General features: G+C 43.5%; 1 protein-coding gene across 1 annotated transcript in view; it reads left to right on the top strand.

The window, feature by feature from the left end:
• Positions 1-18,683, top strand: part of RCOR1 (REST corepressor 1) — a 119,556-nt gene that overhangs the window by 40,829 nt on the left and 60,044 nt on the right. Inside the window, exon 3 of the mRNA XM_074998707.1 lies at positions 16,638-16,721. Coding sequence (XP_074854808.1) covers positions 16,638-16,721 — 84 coding nt within the window. The remainder of the gene's footprint in view (positions 1-16,637; positions 16,722-18,683) is intronic.

Genomic DNA, 18,683 nt, shown 5'->3' with positions numbered 1-18,683 from the left:
GTTCCCAACTTCAAAGGGAGCATGGTAAGCAGGGTGTTGGGAGGTTACTAAGGAAGTGCTGTGCTGCATATGCAGCACTTCGTTAAGCTAATTCTTCCCTGCAGCAACTTTGAAGAGGCAAACTTCGAAGTGCCGGATTGCGTGTAGCTGCAGCTAACCTGCCAGTACTTCAGCCCAAACATCTACATTGCAATTTTTAGTCCTGCATGTGTAAGTCAATTAATTTGGCGTCGGAGACTCAGTGCTGTGGTGTGTGTGTGTGTGAAATTGTGGTGTGGGTGTAACCTGAGAGACTAACGGACATTGCCTGGAGCAGTGCAGGGGGAGGGGAACAGGCAGGGGGAGGAAGAGGGAATGCCAGGTCAAAGCCAGAGAGGGAACAAAAAGGGAAGCCCAGCAAGAATAAGAGCAGCCAGGAAGGAGGAGGGGTTAGAATGAGAATGGGGTGAGGCAGAGAGGGCCACAGGTGGACAGGCAGGAAGAGGGAGCAGAAAGGCTGGTCAAATAAGGGGCAGCCAGGAAGGAGGACACCTTGCCGCCTTAGCCAAAGATTCTTAGCCCCTCAACAGAGGGGCAGAACAAGGCTTACAGATAGAAAATGGACTTGTTAGGAGGAGGGATTAGTGTTCCCTCTAAGGTGACCGCATGGGCCGACTGCCCAGGAGAGATGCAAGTGCTGCTGAGCTGATTAGCAGAGCACCCACAGCCACCACAGTGGGCAGCATGTTTCTATTGGTGTTGCACATCTGCACATGCCTTGGTGCACAGAACCAAACTTATTCTGCTCGGGGATGGAAAAAATTAGAGGGAACACTGGTGTGGAGGTACTTTCAATGTCACAAAGTACTTGTCTGTGTGCATGTTGGCATCCCTTTAAAGATTGTCCTTGCACTGTTGGACTAAACTCTTAAAATTCTCATCTCTAGCTAAACTAGTGCAGCTCTTGGTGACTGTGAGCCTTACCTGCCTTGCTCTCCTCTGTCTGAAGCGTCCGGAGAGAGAAGGGGCTCTACTTTAAACAGAGAAGCATGCTGAACTTCATGGGCCTCTGGTTAGTGTTGATCTCCTTGCCTTTGCCTGTACTGACTCTTTGTGGTACGTGTGGGGTGAGCACCACAGAGAACATTTATAATCCTAAGTGAAGGCAGCTCAGGGAAATCCAGCATGCTTGAAGGGTTTTCGCTTTGGCCTGGCTGAGGAGCCTTTTTTGCTTCTGCCTTTTGAGGCCCAATATTCCCTCTAGTTTTTTTTCCATGTGTGGATGCACACTACCCATAGACACACAGGCTGCCCAGTGTGGGCAGTGCTAATCAGCTGGGCGGCACCTGAATTTCTGGGTGGCCATTCAAGTGCTCAGCTCGTGGGGAACACCGAGTAGACTCTGTTGCCTTGCACCTCGTCATTCACAGTAAGTGTAAATGAGAACAGTGGTATTGCGCCCTCTCATAACTTTCTACGCAAGGTGCCAGGCGATGAGGAATTAAGCCTTTAGTCTATTCTAGCTGGATATGCAGTATTACCTCTGTCCTGGTCTTAAGTGAGAAACATAGAACTTTCCAGTGCTAGTGTTTGTGCCTGTGAAGTGTTACTAAAACTCAGTACTAAAGAGCCCTGTGGTGGGAACATTCATGATTGTTTTGGTATTTTTACTAGAGACTGGATGTAAAAAGTCTAAACTGTCATCAGATTTGGAAAAGGTGGTTTATTTTATGTTTTTGTTTTATCTTAAAATTTGTAGGAAAACCCAAATAGCGCCTGGAAGCTACCTGCAGTTCAAGGGCAAGCAAAACACTGCTTCATGTTAGAATGAACACAGAACTCTCCTTCGGAGTTTCTCAAAATCAGATTGATTTCCCCCCCCCCCCCTTTTTACTTTAAAACTTGATGAAATAATAGGAAAGCTTTAAAAAGTCCTAGAATATCTTGACTTGTTGCTCAGTTCTGGGGGTGAAATGATGAGGAAACAAGGGCGGGCCTGTGGCTGGGGCAGTAATTTAAGATTTACCTGACCTGGGTTAAATTCCATGCTCTGGTGCAGATTCCCCTGCCACTCCTAAACTTCTGTTTTTCCCCTCCCGCCCCCCAAAAAAAAGTGTGTGTGTGTTTAAGGGGGGAAATACCCACTGTAGCTGCTCTTCTGGGACTTTTCCATCTGAGCTGGTCTGGGTAGACAGTGGGATGGTCCCATTCTCAAAAGTGGGGCTAAGATGGCTGATCGGTAGTGGGGGAGTTTGCAGTCTGGCAATTATAACACTATGGTGCCAGCCAGTACAGCTTGAGGCAGTTACTCTGGCTTGGCTTGGCTGCTGCTTTCTGCCCAGCTGGTGGAAAGTGGGAGGCAGAGACCAGTGTTCCCTGCAAGCCGTATGCTTGTGCAGCCATTCAGATACTGCCCAGCTCATTAGCTTCGTGCCCGTGATTGGTTTTGCCGTTTGTCAGTGGGGCACGTTTGCACATGCCTCGGTGCACATAAATTATGCAGCACGTGGATGGAAAGATTAGTGGGCACATGGGCAGAAACATGAGTGAGTAAGAGCCATGGCCCCACTCTCAGCTCCAGGGAAGGGAATGGCTCCCACCTGTGGGGAGCTGATACTGGCATCCACCCTTCTGCCAAGGCAGAGACCCTTCACAAACCCACTCATGTTCCAGGTGGGCATGGTGCTGGTCTTGTGAGGGGATGGATCCCTATCTTAGCTCCTGCAGTGTCTCTTCAGGAGTAGCGGGGAGGAACTGTGGCATGGGCTGGTGTTCCTAATGGGTGCATTCACACAACTTTGCCCCTGGCTAAGTGACACAGCAAGCTGGGTCCCAATCCCTGCACTGGACTGAACCTGCCTTCACTCTATAGTGAGATGCCAGGCCTTGGGACAGTTTTGGCATCTCCTTATTGGGAACCTCCTGCTAAGCCCCCATGAGCAGCCACTTCTGTCTCCCAGCTGTTGGAAAAAACACAGCATTGGGCTCACTTTGTGACTTCCTTGCAGTCCATGCAATGATGATTTATACAGGGCCTCAGTAATGGTACTTTGTCACAGAGGTTGTGTGAGAGTAAACACATCCATGATTGCGAGGTGCATCTTAAGGTGCTATGGGCATAGATGTACCTGAGAAACATCTAACAGTCTGAGTCCCAGCTTGTGTGGGTGAGCCCTTGTGCCTGCTAGAAGCCCTACAGTGGAGTCCAGGGGATGTCCGTGGGTCAGATAGGTGGGTGGGGCTGTGTAAGCATATTTTGTGCTGGTGCTTCCTCTAATTTAGTGTGTTGGGAGCACAGTACTGTAACTCACCCACCTGTTGTCCTCAGAAAACCCAGACTCTCAACACCCTTTGCCTTTTTTAAAAAAATGTGGCATTTCTACGCCTACGTGGAAAATCAGGCTGTTGCTCAGCTTTTATGGCTTTATTCTTCAGATGGGAATAGTGATTCTGATGTCTTACTGCCTAACGTCGAAATAGCACGTGGCGCCTTTAGACATGATGCGTGCTATTTCGACGTTGTGCCAGCTACTTCGAAGTAGCTGGCTGGTGTAGGCCCACCCTAAATGTTTCTTTGTCGCTTTCTTTGCTGAGCAAGTACCTACATTTTATAACAAGGCTGGCATTTTCCAGGGGCTAGCTCAGAGTTCCACAAGTGACCGTGAGCTGCTTTGAAGGGATGTGGGTATGCTAACAAGTGTATTTTAGCACTTTGCTAACACTTCAGACTACATGGAAGCTTTCACTTTTTGTGCTGTTTCTTACACAGGGCAACTAAAAAAGGCCAGTTGGTTTCATTTCAAGATGTAGTAATTCTGCACACTCAAGGTGTGTGGAACATTTTTTGGACCGGATGGACCACTGACCTATAGAAGAATTGGTTCGGGGGGGCCCCACAAGTGAGAAGCAACCCCCTGCCCCAAAACTGATATGGCCCCTGAATGAGACACCTCACTCCCCTGTTGCTCCAGCACCACAGGCAAGGGGGGACTGAGGTTCAGGGCTTCCACCAGGCCAGATTAGCTCTTCTGGGGGCCTGGTGTGTGACCAAAATGGTGGTGGTGGGGGGTGGTGAGGTGAAGGGTGTAGAAGTGGGATGAGTTAGGGAATCTGGCTGGGAGGGAGGGAGGGTATATAAGGACTGGGGGCAGCAGTGGGGTGGGGCCTGGATGGGAGGATATGGGAGCAAGATGGTCATGGGGTTGGGAGGGAGGGTGCAGGAGTGGGAGGTCTGATCAGGAGGTGGCATTCAGGAGCAGAGGGGTGGTGTGGCACTTCCCTCCACCTGGGGGAACAGTAGTGTGGAGAAAAGCTGCTTTGAGAAGTGCTGTTGTTGGACACTGCCCCTGAACTGCTCTGATGGGCCAGAATTAGTGCCAGTCAGAGTGGGGAGGTGGAGGAGCCTCTCTTCAGGCAGCACTATACTGCTGTTCCCTCAAGCGGGGGTGGGGGGAGGGAGAGGAGCATTGTCACTTCCGCCCACGGGCTCTGCCTGGTGGGAGCAGGATCTGACTCTGGCTTGTAAGGCTTAGGGCTCCACATGCTGCCTGTGGCCCCTGCCCCACAGGGTCCAGATTCTAGGGAGTCTTGGTGGCTCTATCCAGGGATCTGAATTGTGGTCTGGAGGCTCCCCACCTCTGCACTAGCACAGTGCTGCAGTTTTTGGGTTGCAACTACTTGGGTAGGACTACAAACACCAAACCGACTTAGCTGAAGCTTTAAAATAAACTGTGGCCTCATTCCTGTTAACTCAGGTTTATGCTTCCTTGCATGGTTGGGGGTCGTGGGATGCTTTTCTGGTGTCCCAGAGTGAATACAAGTTTTTCTCTGGTGAGACAGCTGAGGCAGAAACCCTGCTCTAGGGAGCAGGAAGTAGGCTGACCCAAGGAGTGCTGCTCCTTAACTGGAAAGAGGGAAGAAGGGAGGGGGAAAAAGCCAGACTTACTGTATTTGGACCCTCTCTGATTCCTACCCTGCAGGGGAGGGACAGAAGAATAGCCCACCTGGTGAAAAGCAGAGGGGGAGAAGAATTGACAGAAAGGGGTCATTTTCCTTTGTGGGTAGGAATGGGTGGTTGGGGAGGGGGGAGGCGGTGAGAGGGACACCCAAAGATTTACTATGCATAGAAGCCAAGATTTGTAAAGGGAGGGATGTGTGTGATCTGGAGGCCATCAAGATAACTTGATTGACATGGGAAAGTGAAATAGGATGTGGTGGGGAGGGATCGGAACTACTACTTTATTTGTACAAAACAAAAAAGCAGTCCTGTAGCACTTGAAAGACTAACAAAATAATTTATTAGGTGACAAGCTTTCCTGGGACAGACCTGCTTCTTTACATCTGGAAAATTGGGTCTGTCCCAAGGAAGCTCCTCACCTAATAAATTGTTTTGTTACTTTTTCAACTGCTACAGGACTGTTTTGTTTTGTGAAGATGCAGACTAACACAGCTACATTTCTGGGACTACTTTTATTAGTGAAGAATTAACCTGATTTGGTGGTGCAAGTATCTTTATCTGTCCCATTGGGCTGTGCCCTTATGTGAATGATAAAAGATGAAGAAACTGCAAGACCGGTTCTTGGTGTGTTTTCAACTTAATAGTCCTATCTGTTTTACTGATATGACTAGGTTGCCTGCAGGATTGGGTCCTAAGTGTGTGTTAGTTGCTATGCCGTTGTGCATGTTTTTTTTTTTTTTTAAATGTTGGCTATAAGAGGAATTAGAGGGAGAACACTTGTTGGATGGAGTAACTCTTCTTGAAGAAAGATTTGTTGTTCATGTTTGTCAACTGGCTTTTAAAATGTGTCTGATTAAAAATCAATTCTGGCTTGATTTCCTGAACGGATTTTCTAATCTAAATGATGGGGGTGTGGCTGTTGAGTAGGGTTTTTGTTTCCATTCAAAGTGGCAATAGTTCAGCTGTGGTTGGAGTGGTAGAGGGCTGCTTTGCAGTTAGTCAAGTTCTACATTTGAATGTACATAAATGACTGTGCACATGGCTGTTTGAATAAACAGTTGCTCATTAGCCTTGCGTAACTTAAATTGACTTTTTTACTCTTCAACATTTAAACAGCATTCAGGAGTTTTATAAAAAATAAGTCCAGCAAATGTTTCCACTCTCCTGTATGTGTTTAAATCGAATGCTTCAGTTCTTTTTAAACAAACAAAAAACTCCCAACCCCCTTCCTGTTGTGAAATTCCGTCTGTGCCTGGGCAAAGGCTGTCTTCAGTAGGATTTTAATTTGAGTTAATATACTTTTGTGTAATGAAGACATGGCAATTGTAGCTGTCCACAGGATTTAGCAGGTTGAGTTTTTATACTCCCCTCATCACAGGTCAAATTATTCCTGGGGAGGGGTGGGGGAGAAGAGTATAAACTCAACCTGTTGACTCATGTGACTACAATTGCCTTGTCATGACTAAAAGTTGAGTTAAAATCCTAGTAAAGTACATACTTTGTGCATGAAGGCAAGGCATGAGAGAGTGTGAGTACAATAAACTCTTTCATATCCGGCAGCCCTGGAACTGGGAGTTTGCCGGATACTCAAATGTTCTGGACAATAGAGAGGTAAACATAGCAATGTGTAACACTAAAGAAAAACAAGATTTAGATATTAAAAAACAAAAATGTATGCAGAGTATTTTATTTACCAACAGTAGTATTGTACAATGTAAACTTGTATTTGCCATTTTTTTTGTATTTACTCACTATACTATGCTTGCAGAAAAACTAACTAAAATTTTACTCATGGTTAAAATGCCAGCTATTTGAGAGTTCCAGATGATAGAATGCTGGATATGACAGAGTTTACTGAATTCTAGTGTTTAATATTGGGGCTTTTTCTACACAAGGAAACTACTGCAAAATAAGCTGGGGTGTGAATTCTTTTTTCTTTTTTTTAAAGGAAGAAACTACTGTGTGCTTGCTCACAATGTGTACATGGATTAATCTAAGACTCTCTGGCTATGTCTATACTTGCCCCCTTCTTTGAAGGGGGCATGGTGATCAGGCAGATTGGAGAATACTAATGAAGTGCTGCGATGAACATGCAGTACTTCATTAGGCTAATTCTCCCTGCGGCAACTTCCAAGTGTCAAACTTCAAAATGCTGGCATGCCATGTAGTCGTACCTGCACTACTTCAAAGTGCCTGCGACTACATGGCATGCTGGCACTTCGAAGTTGCCATCGGGAAAATTTGCCTAATGAAGTGCTGCATATTCATAGCCTCTGTGTGGAATAAATGTGCGTGAGGTGGTCACGCAAAGAAGCTAATCAGGGCTATCTCCCTGTGTAGACATGACTACTTGCTTTCCAGCACTAATATAAGATTGGCTTTACAACCTTTAAGAATGCGACAGGGTTGTCAGTTGCTAGGGTTGACCATGTCTTCCTGAATAATTAAACTCTGCATTTAAAAATGGTTTCTTAGTCCAGACTTTGCCCCACTAAAAGCCTGAAAGTGAAACTGGCATCTAAACCAAGTATGTGTGTTTAAAATATTTAACTTTTGATAATCTGAGTTTTAGGGACACAAGTATCAGAGAGGTAGCCGTGTTAGTCCGTATCTTCAAAAACAACAAGAAGTCCTGTGGCACCTAAGCGTTCATGGGCAAAGACCCATATGACATCACATCTGATGAAGCAGATCTTTGCCCACGAAAGCTTATGTGCCAAAATATTTTAGTCTGTAAGGTGCCACAGGACTCCTTGTAGTTTAGTGATACAAGTAAGGGTGCATATCGACTTAGTTTGACTAATAAGTGGACAATTGCCTTGTTATATAAACAATACAGTATCAGCCATAGCCCCATTTATATATGTCCAAGGACTGGGAAGTTCAAAATTAGGGTTCTCACAGCAACTGATTAGCAGAATTGTAGGAAAATGTCACACAATAATGTATCATGTGACAGTAGAGAATATTACTGGATTTTCTGAATGGTGTGCACTGAAGGTCTCAGGTTCATTAAATTATGGAGCTAGTCCTGAAATGTGCTATGTGTGGGTACAGGGGTGCCTGTGCAGAGTTGACTGGAGATTCTAGGTCTGCAGGTGTAAAATACATATTCTATACTATATATCCTTTGTGTATAAAGACCATCCACTTATAAATGATACAACTGATGCTTTGGTTGCACATTGGTGCCACCTGCTTGCAGGAAAGAATGAGTGGACGCCAAACCAAAGGGAGGCCTCAAAATGGTAAGTGTTTTTAATCTGGATTTCACTGGGAGAAAATCTAGATAACCCTGTTCTTGTTTTGTTTGATGTGGTGCGATTTTTTTTTTTTTTTTTCCGGTTTGGAGTCTCATAATAGGAGGGAGCTGAGTTAAATTTAAAAGTTGGTTCTCACAACTGATCACTAACAAACCTAACTACATTAAATTCAGACTTGTTTTGGATTCAGCGTCTTCATTCTTAATAATGGAAAGCTCGCTCTGTTACTGAGCTCTTCTAATGTCTTCATTCGGAAGTGCAAAATAACCTCCTTAACCCATGCTGGATGACTAACTCGGTAACTTTTAAATCAATATTTTCAGTCTTCATGGTTATTACATAAACCTCTCTAGGTTTGTAGTATAAGACCTTCACTTACACTTATTGGTGTACGGAGACACTTCTATATATAGAAACCTAATAGCAGCTTCTGTATCATGGGCGGATACGAATTTGCTCTCAGCACTTTATTTGCATTTAGATTATAGTGCCAATCAGGTAGTAGCTATGTATAGGGTGAGCTAACTGCTGCTTAATCTATAACTTTTTTTAAATTGAAAAGTCGTCTGCCTTTCTGGGTTTTGATCTAAAATGTTCTGCTGCATTTAACACTACTATAGTATGTACAAAACTGTACTTCATCCAGAGACTAGCAGTTAAATTTAGACAGTCTTGCTGAGATAGAAATGAAAGGGGGTCACAAGCATAATCTGCTGACCAACGGTAAATCATGTGCACAAGAAAGCAGAGCTGTGTAGCCAGAGCACTGCTTTGGATTTCATTGGGTTATTGCCTGAGACAGTTAACACTGGCAAAAGGGAAAAATGATGGGGAAATCTTTGTTCTGTTGTTCTCAAAATGATTTGACAGATTTTTCTTTTTTGGACCATAAGCTTTTGTTGGCAAATATCACTTTCATTGGATGCATCTGATGAACTTGGGTGTTTGCTCATGGAATCTTAAACTCCCAAAAAAAAAAGTCCATCAAACCATTTTGAGAACAACCAGAAACAGAGCAAAGGTGCTATAGGACTTCTTGTTCTTGTGGATACAGACTAACATGGCTATCCCCTGGTACTGAAATGGTTTGAATTCGATTGGATTACGGCAACTTTAGTTAGAATTAAGTCTTGTTGACAGGCACTACCACTCATTTTTTTTTTTTTGAAATGATCGGAGCCAAGGTTTAAGTTTTTTTTTTTTTTTTTTTTTTGTGTATCATAGGTGTAGACTTGGGGTGGGGAGGTGGATGGGAGGTGCCCACTGAAAAAATAAGGGATTTACATTAAGAAAATACAAGTTTTGGAATAGAAGCATGTTTTATATCTCTTTATTCAAAAAGTGGCTAAATTTTAGTTAAGGTATAAAACTACTTGGGGAAGTGATATTCGGCAGCTTTTATTTTAACTCTGGAGGCACTCTCCCTTTCACTTCCCAGATCTGTACCCCTATTATAATAAGAGCAAGATGTTAATTACTGCAAGATATGACAGAGGCTCAGGAAGCACTGTTGCTAGTGACTCAGTAGTCTTTGACAGTTGGGGTCCTACCATCAGTACTTAGTGGATTTCAAGTTTCCATGCACAGAAACTGAAGTTAGTCAATAAAGTTCAGTGACAGCGCTGAAAACCTTTTGTTATTTCTAACTATAGATATTGTGACCTCCTGTAGAGCTGCAGAATTCACAAGATTTCAGGGAATAACAATATGGTAACTGCATATCTGGTAGCAAGGTACATCTGAGTTACACTGCAAGAAAACTCCTTAGCTCTCTACAAAGTAGTGATCTCTTCAGAAGGCAAAAACTAGAGGGCTGGGTCATCTCTGTAGCCGTAAAGACAGAAGGATACTTGAAGGATATTCTTGGCAGAAGTTATCCCTGATCATGCTACATGAAGAAACTCGTCAAGATCCAGACAGACATCATCTTTCTCTCAAAATGCAATAAGACAGACATTGTATCCAAGGGACGGACTGTGAAAAAACCCATTACAATCAACATACTACACTGATTACAGTGAGAATCTATGCCCCACACACACTAAGAAGCTCAGGAACCCTTCCAGAATAGGATTGGGTGTATTTTAGGGTATCTGGAGGAGACTGGGACCAGCTACACAATATGGCTAGTAGTAAGCATTCTTCCTTCTCTTCCAGCCCTACCAGTGACTGCAGCTGTTCCAAGTGTTGCTGTGTGTGTGTGGGGGCAGATGGGCGTTTTTCTGTTCTGTAGATGAGTCTTCCTGAGAAAGCTGTAACAGAACTTCATCCTCTTTAACTTTTTTCCAAGGTAGTGTGTGTTGGGAGGTAGGGGACAGAGGGTACATGCATGTGCTTGTTTCTGCTCCTCACACAGTTTTGCGTGGATCCTTGACAGCAGAACTCTAGGGTTGCAGGGGAGGGTGGGGCTAGAAAGCACAGGCAGCGATGCAGAAATGGGTTTTCTGGATATGGATCATGAAGATGTGACCCAAAGTGACTGTAATGCATTGTTACTGTCTTACTGAGTCTGGGTGTTTTGGATCTGGGGCACACATGCTATGTCTTTCTCAGTCCTTGAGCAAACTTTAACAAGGAATCCATTTCTCATCACTTGGTGTCAACTCAGATGTATTCATGTTGATTAGAAACTGCTGGAGATCTTAATATTCTATCACACCTTGAAAACACCTGACTCCAGTGACAGCAGAGCTAGCATTTTGTTACAAAAGTAGGAAGCTGCAGTCTTTAATGAAATCTTAATTAAGATCTGTTGTACATGTGACTAGGTAGCCTGTGAGAGAGACACGGGGTATTTTTGATGGCAACCGTACGTTATTCTCTGTTTCCACCAAACACTTTGACTTTTAAGGGGCTGCTCCTGCTGTCTTCTAAGTAAATGACAGAACTCCCATTGACTGCTATGGGAGAAGGACAGTACCTTTTAATTCGTTACTATGTTGGTGTCTTGGGATGGAAATCCATTTAAGACAGTTGACCAATAATATGAAGGATTTTCACTTTGAAGGCACAGTGTTGCTCAACAGCTGCTGCTCTGATGAGATCAGGACTGTAGAAGCTCTATTGCCCTGATTTGAAACAGCTCCCTGCACCCTAGCGGGCATGACCAAGGGTCAGTTGGGGATCTCCTTGCTTCCATGCTGAATGTGCTAGTTTTGTGGAGTGGGTTGGATGTTACTTTGGGGGAAGAGAAATTATTCATTTTTTTTCCCGTTATTGCATTAGTATTTTCTGTACCAAGCCTGGGTGTTTGGATGTGGGGCATGTTTCTCTATAAGTACAAGGCTCTACTATGACCCCTGAGAGGTTGATTTTTGTGCATCCCATCCCTACTAGACTTGCAGCATCAACCCGCTCAGCGTCGCTCTTATGGGGTTTGATCTTCTGAGCTAGTGTAGACGTAGCCTGTGCTCCACAGTATCTTGTCTGCTGTGAGTGCTGATTGCAATGAGCTAGTGAAAACACAAAAGCAAGCCTGAGCCCACATGAGACTAGGAACGAACCAAGAGAACACAAAGAAAAGCTAAGGCAAAAGTGTGCAAATAACCAGCATAAATTAATCAACAGCTGCCTTTGCTCCCGTGATACAGCTATGTGCACGAGGCAGGCGTGCCACTGCTGCGTGAATCTACAGAGGGGCTGTACTGCTCAGTTGGAAAGAGGTGGTGATTTATGACTCCTACAAGAGGTTCTGTTTGGGACAGTGCTGGTGGCCGGATGCAGTGGACGTGGGGCTCTTGTTCCTACTTGACTCAAGCTCAGCAGTGGTGACAAGCAGAAGAGAAGACAAGAAGGTGCAAGAGGTGATGTGGCTTCTCCCAAGCGTTCACTCTTCTCCTTCTCTGCCACTCTGTAATAATGTTAGGATTCCAGCAACACTGGAAGAGACTTAATGTCAGGTAGTGATGTATTGGGTATCTGTATGCAACTAAACTACTGTCAGCATTTCAGTAGGATAGCTGAAAATGCAGGGCTCTGTCTTTTAACTGAACCTCACTTCCTTATCTGCTGTTGTAGGGCCTGTCTGAACACAGCTTGAATGAGTTTAGCTGAAACCAGTTTTAAAACCGTTGATCTAAATCTTTCTTTTTTTGTGACATGGACACTGGTATATCTGTTTAAAACCAATTACATGGGTTTAGCTTGCATATTTAAACTTACATATTTCAGCTCCTGTAAACCAAATGCAAATCAACTTGAGTGTCAACACATAAAGCTGCACAGGGGTTTGAAAGACAGCTTTAGTTAAAAATTGCCCCTTTAAGCTTCATGGGTCAGGTTTTGCTCTTCAGTGGAGTAGCTTGTCAAAACATTGAGTTAGATGCAGGCTGGGGATGCATTTGGGTTTTCTGTGCATGGAAATGTACCAAAATATTGATTCTAAAATAGCTTTTCTGGACTGTGCCCTCATAGGAGTTACATTGAACTAATGGTTCTGGAATAATTCTCAGCACACTTCCAAGTATAGACAAATGCTTGTGTGGCTCTCAGCTGTGTCATTTATTCTAGTGGAGATGATGGAATATTAGTGTTGGAAGAGACCCCTCAAAGCAGGACTAACACCAAACTAAATCAGCCCAGCCAGGGCTTTTGTCAAGCCTTAATCTTGAAAGATGGAGATTCCACCGTCTCCATAGGCAACCCATTCCAGTGCTTCACCACCCTCCTAGTGAAGTAGTTTTTCCTAATATCTGACCTTGATTTTCCCCCACTGTGGCTTGAGACCATTGCCCCTGAAATAGGCAACAATGAAGAAGAAAGGGTGGCACAGAAAAAAAGCTTGAGAACCCTGGCAGCAGACACAGCTGTCTGACAGAATAACTCTTCCATTGACCTAGTTATTAGTAGATTACCTTTTATTATCGAAAGAAAAGCCCCTTTCCTCAACATAATGAATATCTGCTTAGCTGCACTGTAAGATAAGTGTAGCTGTAAAGTGGCACCTTGTGCCCTTCCGTAACGTGCAGAGTTGCTAAACTTGGCCTCTGAAAACCAGTCACTAAAGTATTTCCTGGTTTGCAGAGGCTTTACATTGGGCTATTCAACTAACTCTGGAGGGACAGCCTTAAGACCATTAACCAAGTTTTTTGGCAGTGAAACAACTGAGTCCTGAATCCTAACTGACAAAATTCAGCTGAATACAGACTCTTCGGGCGTAATTAACAGTCACTGCTTAATCTAAGTGAACCTTAATGGGGGTGTCATGAGTTATTGTGCATTTATTTTTGTATACGTAAATCCTATGAGGCTATCTTTAGATATGATTTCTTACCGTGCTGGGTTTGTGTGGTGATGCAGTTTTTTTGGAGATGTCTGTAGCAGGCTTAACAATGGGTGAGAAAATAGGATAAGGTGAAGTAGCATTCTACAGGTGACTGGCATTGGGATTCTTTTTTTTTTTTTTTTTTTTTTCCACTGCTCCCATAATTGTGATTTTTTTTTTTGCTACTGGCAACAGATGGAACATTAAGCTTCACCCTCTCATGTGTCAAGATCATAGCAGGTTTTGTCAAAGATCAGTTATTATTCTAAATGGTTTTTATCATTTCTAGAGGACATCCCATCTCCATCCTGTCATTCCACTCCAGAGAATGTAGGCGTCTCTCTCTTTTTGTAGCTCTCAGCCCCACTTTCTCTCTAACGTAGGAAGTCTTGAAAATTATGTATTGCTCACAATATTCCAAGGTAGAGTCTTCAGGATACTTTGGCAACTGAATCTTCATGTCACATTCAAACTTCAATCTTCTTAAAATGCCTGAGAAAAGAAAAAGGTCACTAACTTCTGCTGGTAGAACAGAGAAACTGTCGTGCAATCGTACATTCAGGGGTAGGGATGATGCAAATGTTAAAGCATCCAGACAACTGGGAGTAAAAATCATCTGTATCTTTCCATTAGCGAGAGCTTAACAACATACCAGTTTTTAAATGGTACTAATGGGGTTTAAATAGTTACCTGAAAAACATAAATTAGGTTTGTCGCCTAAAGGCAAATTAATGAGGCAGTGTTAAATATCAATGCAGCTTGAACAGTGAAATCCATTGAAGTTCATTGCATGCATCCACCAGATGTTTTTAAGTAGCTTACTTGGCTGAAGGACAGGTACTTAGCAGCACGATGCCTCCTTTGATGTACGTGACTCATCTCTTTTGCAACTGACGTATAAAAGTAGATCCTGTTCTGATTACACATGCTTGGTACCCTGGGTTAGAGAGTCTGTTCACTGCTTCTCGTTTTCTAAGGGTGTGTATACACAGCCCCCAAAAAAGGACCCGAAACAGCAAGTCCCAGCCCGGGCCCATAGACTCAGGCAGGTGGAACTGAAAATAGCAGAGTAGCTAATAGTTTTGAAACCCAGAGAGGGGTTGTTTCAGAGCCAGAGGTCTAGCCCAAGTGGGAGCAGCCACGCTGCTGCTTTTAGCCGTGTAGTTTGTAGGCCTGGGCTGTGAGATTCACTGATGCAGGGTGTGGTTCAACGCACATGCACCTTAAAAATATCTTCTCCTGATATCTGCATTTATAGATCACTAAATAGGTTGGGGCAGGGTATGAGTCCTGTATGTGAAGCTCTGTTCATCTTTAGCACTCCATAAAGGTTTTGTAAGAGGAGGAATAATGTCTGGTACGAGTGTTCCATATAAGCTGTGCGCTTGTGCGGCTGTTCAGGAGGGATTCAGATGTTGCCCAGCTGATCAGCAGGGTGCCCACAGCTAGGTTTTTGTTTCCATTGGTGGTGCACATTTGCATATGCCGTGGTGCACATATAAAAACGTATGCTGCACACGGATGGAAAAGATTGGCAGGAACATAGCCCCATGCTTGCTGGTAACTAATGATGAGAGTTTTCTCTCAGCGATTAGTGCTGCCAGTTCTAGTAATGGCTCGAACTACTATGCTGACTCAAACCAGAGTTTTTTGTTTTTCCCCACTTTTGGTACACCTACTTTTGAGAACTCTTATGTCTACTGTGCTTGGCTAATGGTGTAAGGAATTGAACAGCCAACTATCAAGAATTTGCTGTACGTAAACTTGCGATTTATGTGCAGGTCTCTTCCTTGGAACCCATAAGATCAGGAAGCTTGCTTGTCACATGGCTTTGAATTAGCTATTTTAATGTTACATCACAATAATGAGCTGTCTAGTGTAACAGACCCGATGAACTAAGAGTCATTCCTTGTTTAGCTTAACTCTGTACAAACCACCACAACATAACTGAGGTATGAATCTACCCCGAGAACAGGGGTCAGCAACCAAAGTAGCAAGAAGAGCCACTTTTTCCAAATTTGGTTAAAAATCAATAATTCAAGAGCCGGAATCCATGTGAATACGAGACAGTCCTTAATAAATAATGTCAAACCGTACTTCTAAGAACCCCTATTTTAAGAACAGCACACAATGATTTGTAGTGTGATACGTGTTTACTACCGGATGTTCACAAACCTTTTAAATATCCTGTTTCCCCGCACTTTGTGTGTGTGTTAGGACTATCTCTCTGACTTTCACTCCCAAACCTATTTTAATTATGCTAATTTTATTTCACGCTTAATTTCAATTTATTTTCTTAAAACGTGTTGCCCTTCGCACCAGGTATGCCACAAGTTTCCTTTTCCTTTTCAAAATCAAGACTTTATTAGCAACACAATCAAAATGCAGATACAGTATTGTGTCCCACAATGCACTGCACACATTAGAGGGAGTTATCCAGCGTTTTGCGATCACATCATTTGCTGTTTCACTGTAACTAGTTTGTTGGGCTTTTAGATGTTCACCACTTATCAAAAATAATCACGAAGGGTTTTTTTACTTTGCAGTTAGAGCATTGGGGGGCCCCACAGAAGTCCTTAAAAGAGCTGCAGGTTGCAGACCCCTTCCCTAGAGCAAGTGAAACACAGATGTGGAGATACTTAGCTGAACCTAACTGAGGGATGGCTTGAGATAGCTAATGGGAATTTGTGTTTTTAAAAAAAAAAAAAAAATCCTGAAATGTTCGTTCATTCCACATGCCTGAAATCTTAGCCTAACTATGCAAGGAGGCAGTCATGCAGTTCAGGATCTTGTACCCCTTACGGTGGTTCTTGCACCTCCTCTTCATGTTAACAGAAGACTAAGTATGCTGATGTAGAAATGTTAACTAACTTTGGACTTCACTTTCTGCATGAAAGAGTGGATGGACTTCCTCTGTCCTATTGAATTCAGAGTGATACATAGACGAGACAAATAGAGAACTTTGGCCCAAAAGGGGCTGGGGGAGGAAGGTTTATAACATCGTTAAGTTGACTTACTGTCCAGCTTTTAGTTATTCTTGTGCCCAGTTTGCTTCCGTACTTGTAATAGAAGACTAGCATTGGCAGAGATCTCAGGAGGTCACCTAGCACATATTGGAGTGTGATAAGATTCTTGAACCTGTTTTAACTTTGCTGCATATCTGTTTTTTCTTAAGCTAAACTTGCAAGGCAGTGTCAGGAGAGAGAGAACCTTGGCATGCTTGTCTGGTCACCTAATCAGAATCTGTCTGAGGCAAAATGTAAGTATTTTTAAATTCCTACTTTTTTTTTTAAAGTGATTCATTTTTAAGAATGTGAAGATGCATTTTCCAACACAGCTCCGTGATACGGTGTGACCTCCTCAGTGGGCTTGAAAATGAATTTGGGATTTTGTAAAAGTGTCCATACAGGTTTTCATTCCCTGTTGGGCAGCTGCTTAGAACACCATATCTGTTGGGGAGGAGAATAGACTCCTTATGACTTACATCCCTGCAATGAGTTTTTGAGGCTCTTGATCAGCAAGATGCTATGATCTTCCAAAGAAATATTGCTAGTGTTTGTAAAAGGCAACAAATAACATTTGCAGTGAAAAGGAGAGGTGTTTTGTGGGGGAGGGGAAAATGGCCTCCCTGCTCCCAAGATCCTTAACCCCATACCTCGAACTCCAGTTAAAAACGTGGGACCAATTAGTGTCTTCAATTTTCCACGCAAGAGCAAATGGTTAACTGAATGTGTCCTTGCGAACAGATTTCCAAAGGCCACTAACTCATGGCGGTACTAGTGTAAAAATGTTTAATTGCAGCTCACTTCCTGAAGAATTGCAGCATCTTTCACATAGCTGGCTTTGACAGGCTAAGCCTTTATTAAAGAAGAGGAGGTTTATTTTGCTTTAATTTAACTTTCTGTACTGTGACCTGAGCACAGGATCAGAAGTAAGGAGCTAAGAGGTGCTGCTCCCTTGATGGTCTTGGCCAAATCACTTGACCTCTGTTTTCACTGGCTGCATGGGGCGATCCAGCTCACAAGCAGTTAAGGGTTTGCTGAAGACTCATTACTAAAGGAGTTAATATAGGAAATATACTGAGTGGGGCATAAAACCAATGATATTCCAGGTGGTTTGAGCTCTTCTGGGTGACGTTGGCGCAGATGTCACTGTCTCTTTCTCTCAGGCTGAACATCTGCAGAAGTTTGATGCTTTGAAAGCTACAGAGGAAAAGTGCCATAAGGTGTAACTTCTACTTCCTCCTGCAGTGGTGTGGCGAGAGTGCCAGTTAGTGGACTTTGTATTCCTGTTGCATGCATTGTACAAAGTCTTGGAGTCAGTCTCCCCTCCCTTTTTGTGTATGTTATGAGGCGTTAACAGATGGAAACATGCTTCTTCGTGGGCTTTCCTTTGGAATTTGTAGCCTGCAAAATTGGGAAAGATTCCAAGTACCTTCAGAGGTGGGGATTTTTAACTTGATAATTTTTAGGCACTGACTGGTGGGATTGGTGAGTGTAAGAGTAGATGGGAGTGGTTACATGTTACCAACTGTGGGAAGGCTATAGCCACAGGTACATTGGGATACAACATGTGAATTACCCCCAAAGCGAATGACTGCATCTTTGGAGCAAACATCCTAGGACCTTTCTCCTTTCAAATTTCATGCTGGTGAACTTTTGTCAGTTTCTAGCCACACAACCATTTAACTATATTGACTTTCAGGGCAACTTGCCATGATTTGCAACAGTACAAAATGTAAACTGGCTCTGTATTGTTCTTGCTTCTCTTTTTTTCAGAGCTCACGTGCTGGAGGGTGGTACTTTGTACCATTCTCCTATGCTGCATGGAGACCCCTTCCTCTAAGTACTTTAATTGCAGCAGGTCATATATATTTTTTTTAAATTGAGGGCTTTTGACATGGAGGGGGTTTATGGTTGAAAATCAAAGCTGTGAGGTTGATTTAAACAGTTCTGTAACTCCTGCACAGTACTGCTTTGGCTCATGCTCAAGGGCACCAGCCCACACCTTCATTACACACACCCTTATTGCTGAAGGTTTGGCTTTACTTCAGGGCCAAGGCTTAATGGGAATAACAAGGTAATCACAATATACAGCAGTTCATGTATATCCTCGTTCGAGAGAGAGCACCAGTACTTTGAAATGGTGGCAGATGCTGAAAAATCCATGAAGATATCAGTCGTTTGAGTCAAAGCTTGTCTGTTACAGGAACTATTGGGAG

This window comes from Carettochelys insculpta, chromosome 6, assembly GCF_033958435.1.
Source record: "Carettochelys insculpta isolate YL-2023 chromosome 6, ASM3395843v1, whole genome shotgun sequence".
Lineage (NCBI taxonomy): Eukaryota > Metazoa > Chordata > Testudines > Carettochelyidae > Carettochelys > Carettochelys insculpta.
This window is presented reverse-complemented; position numbering and strand designations above follow the sequence as displayed.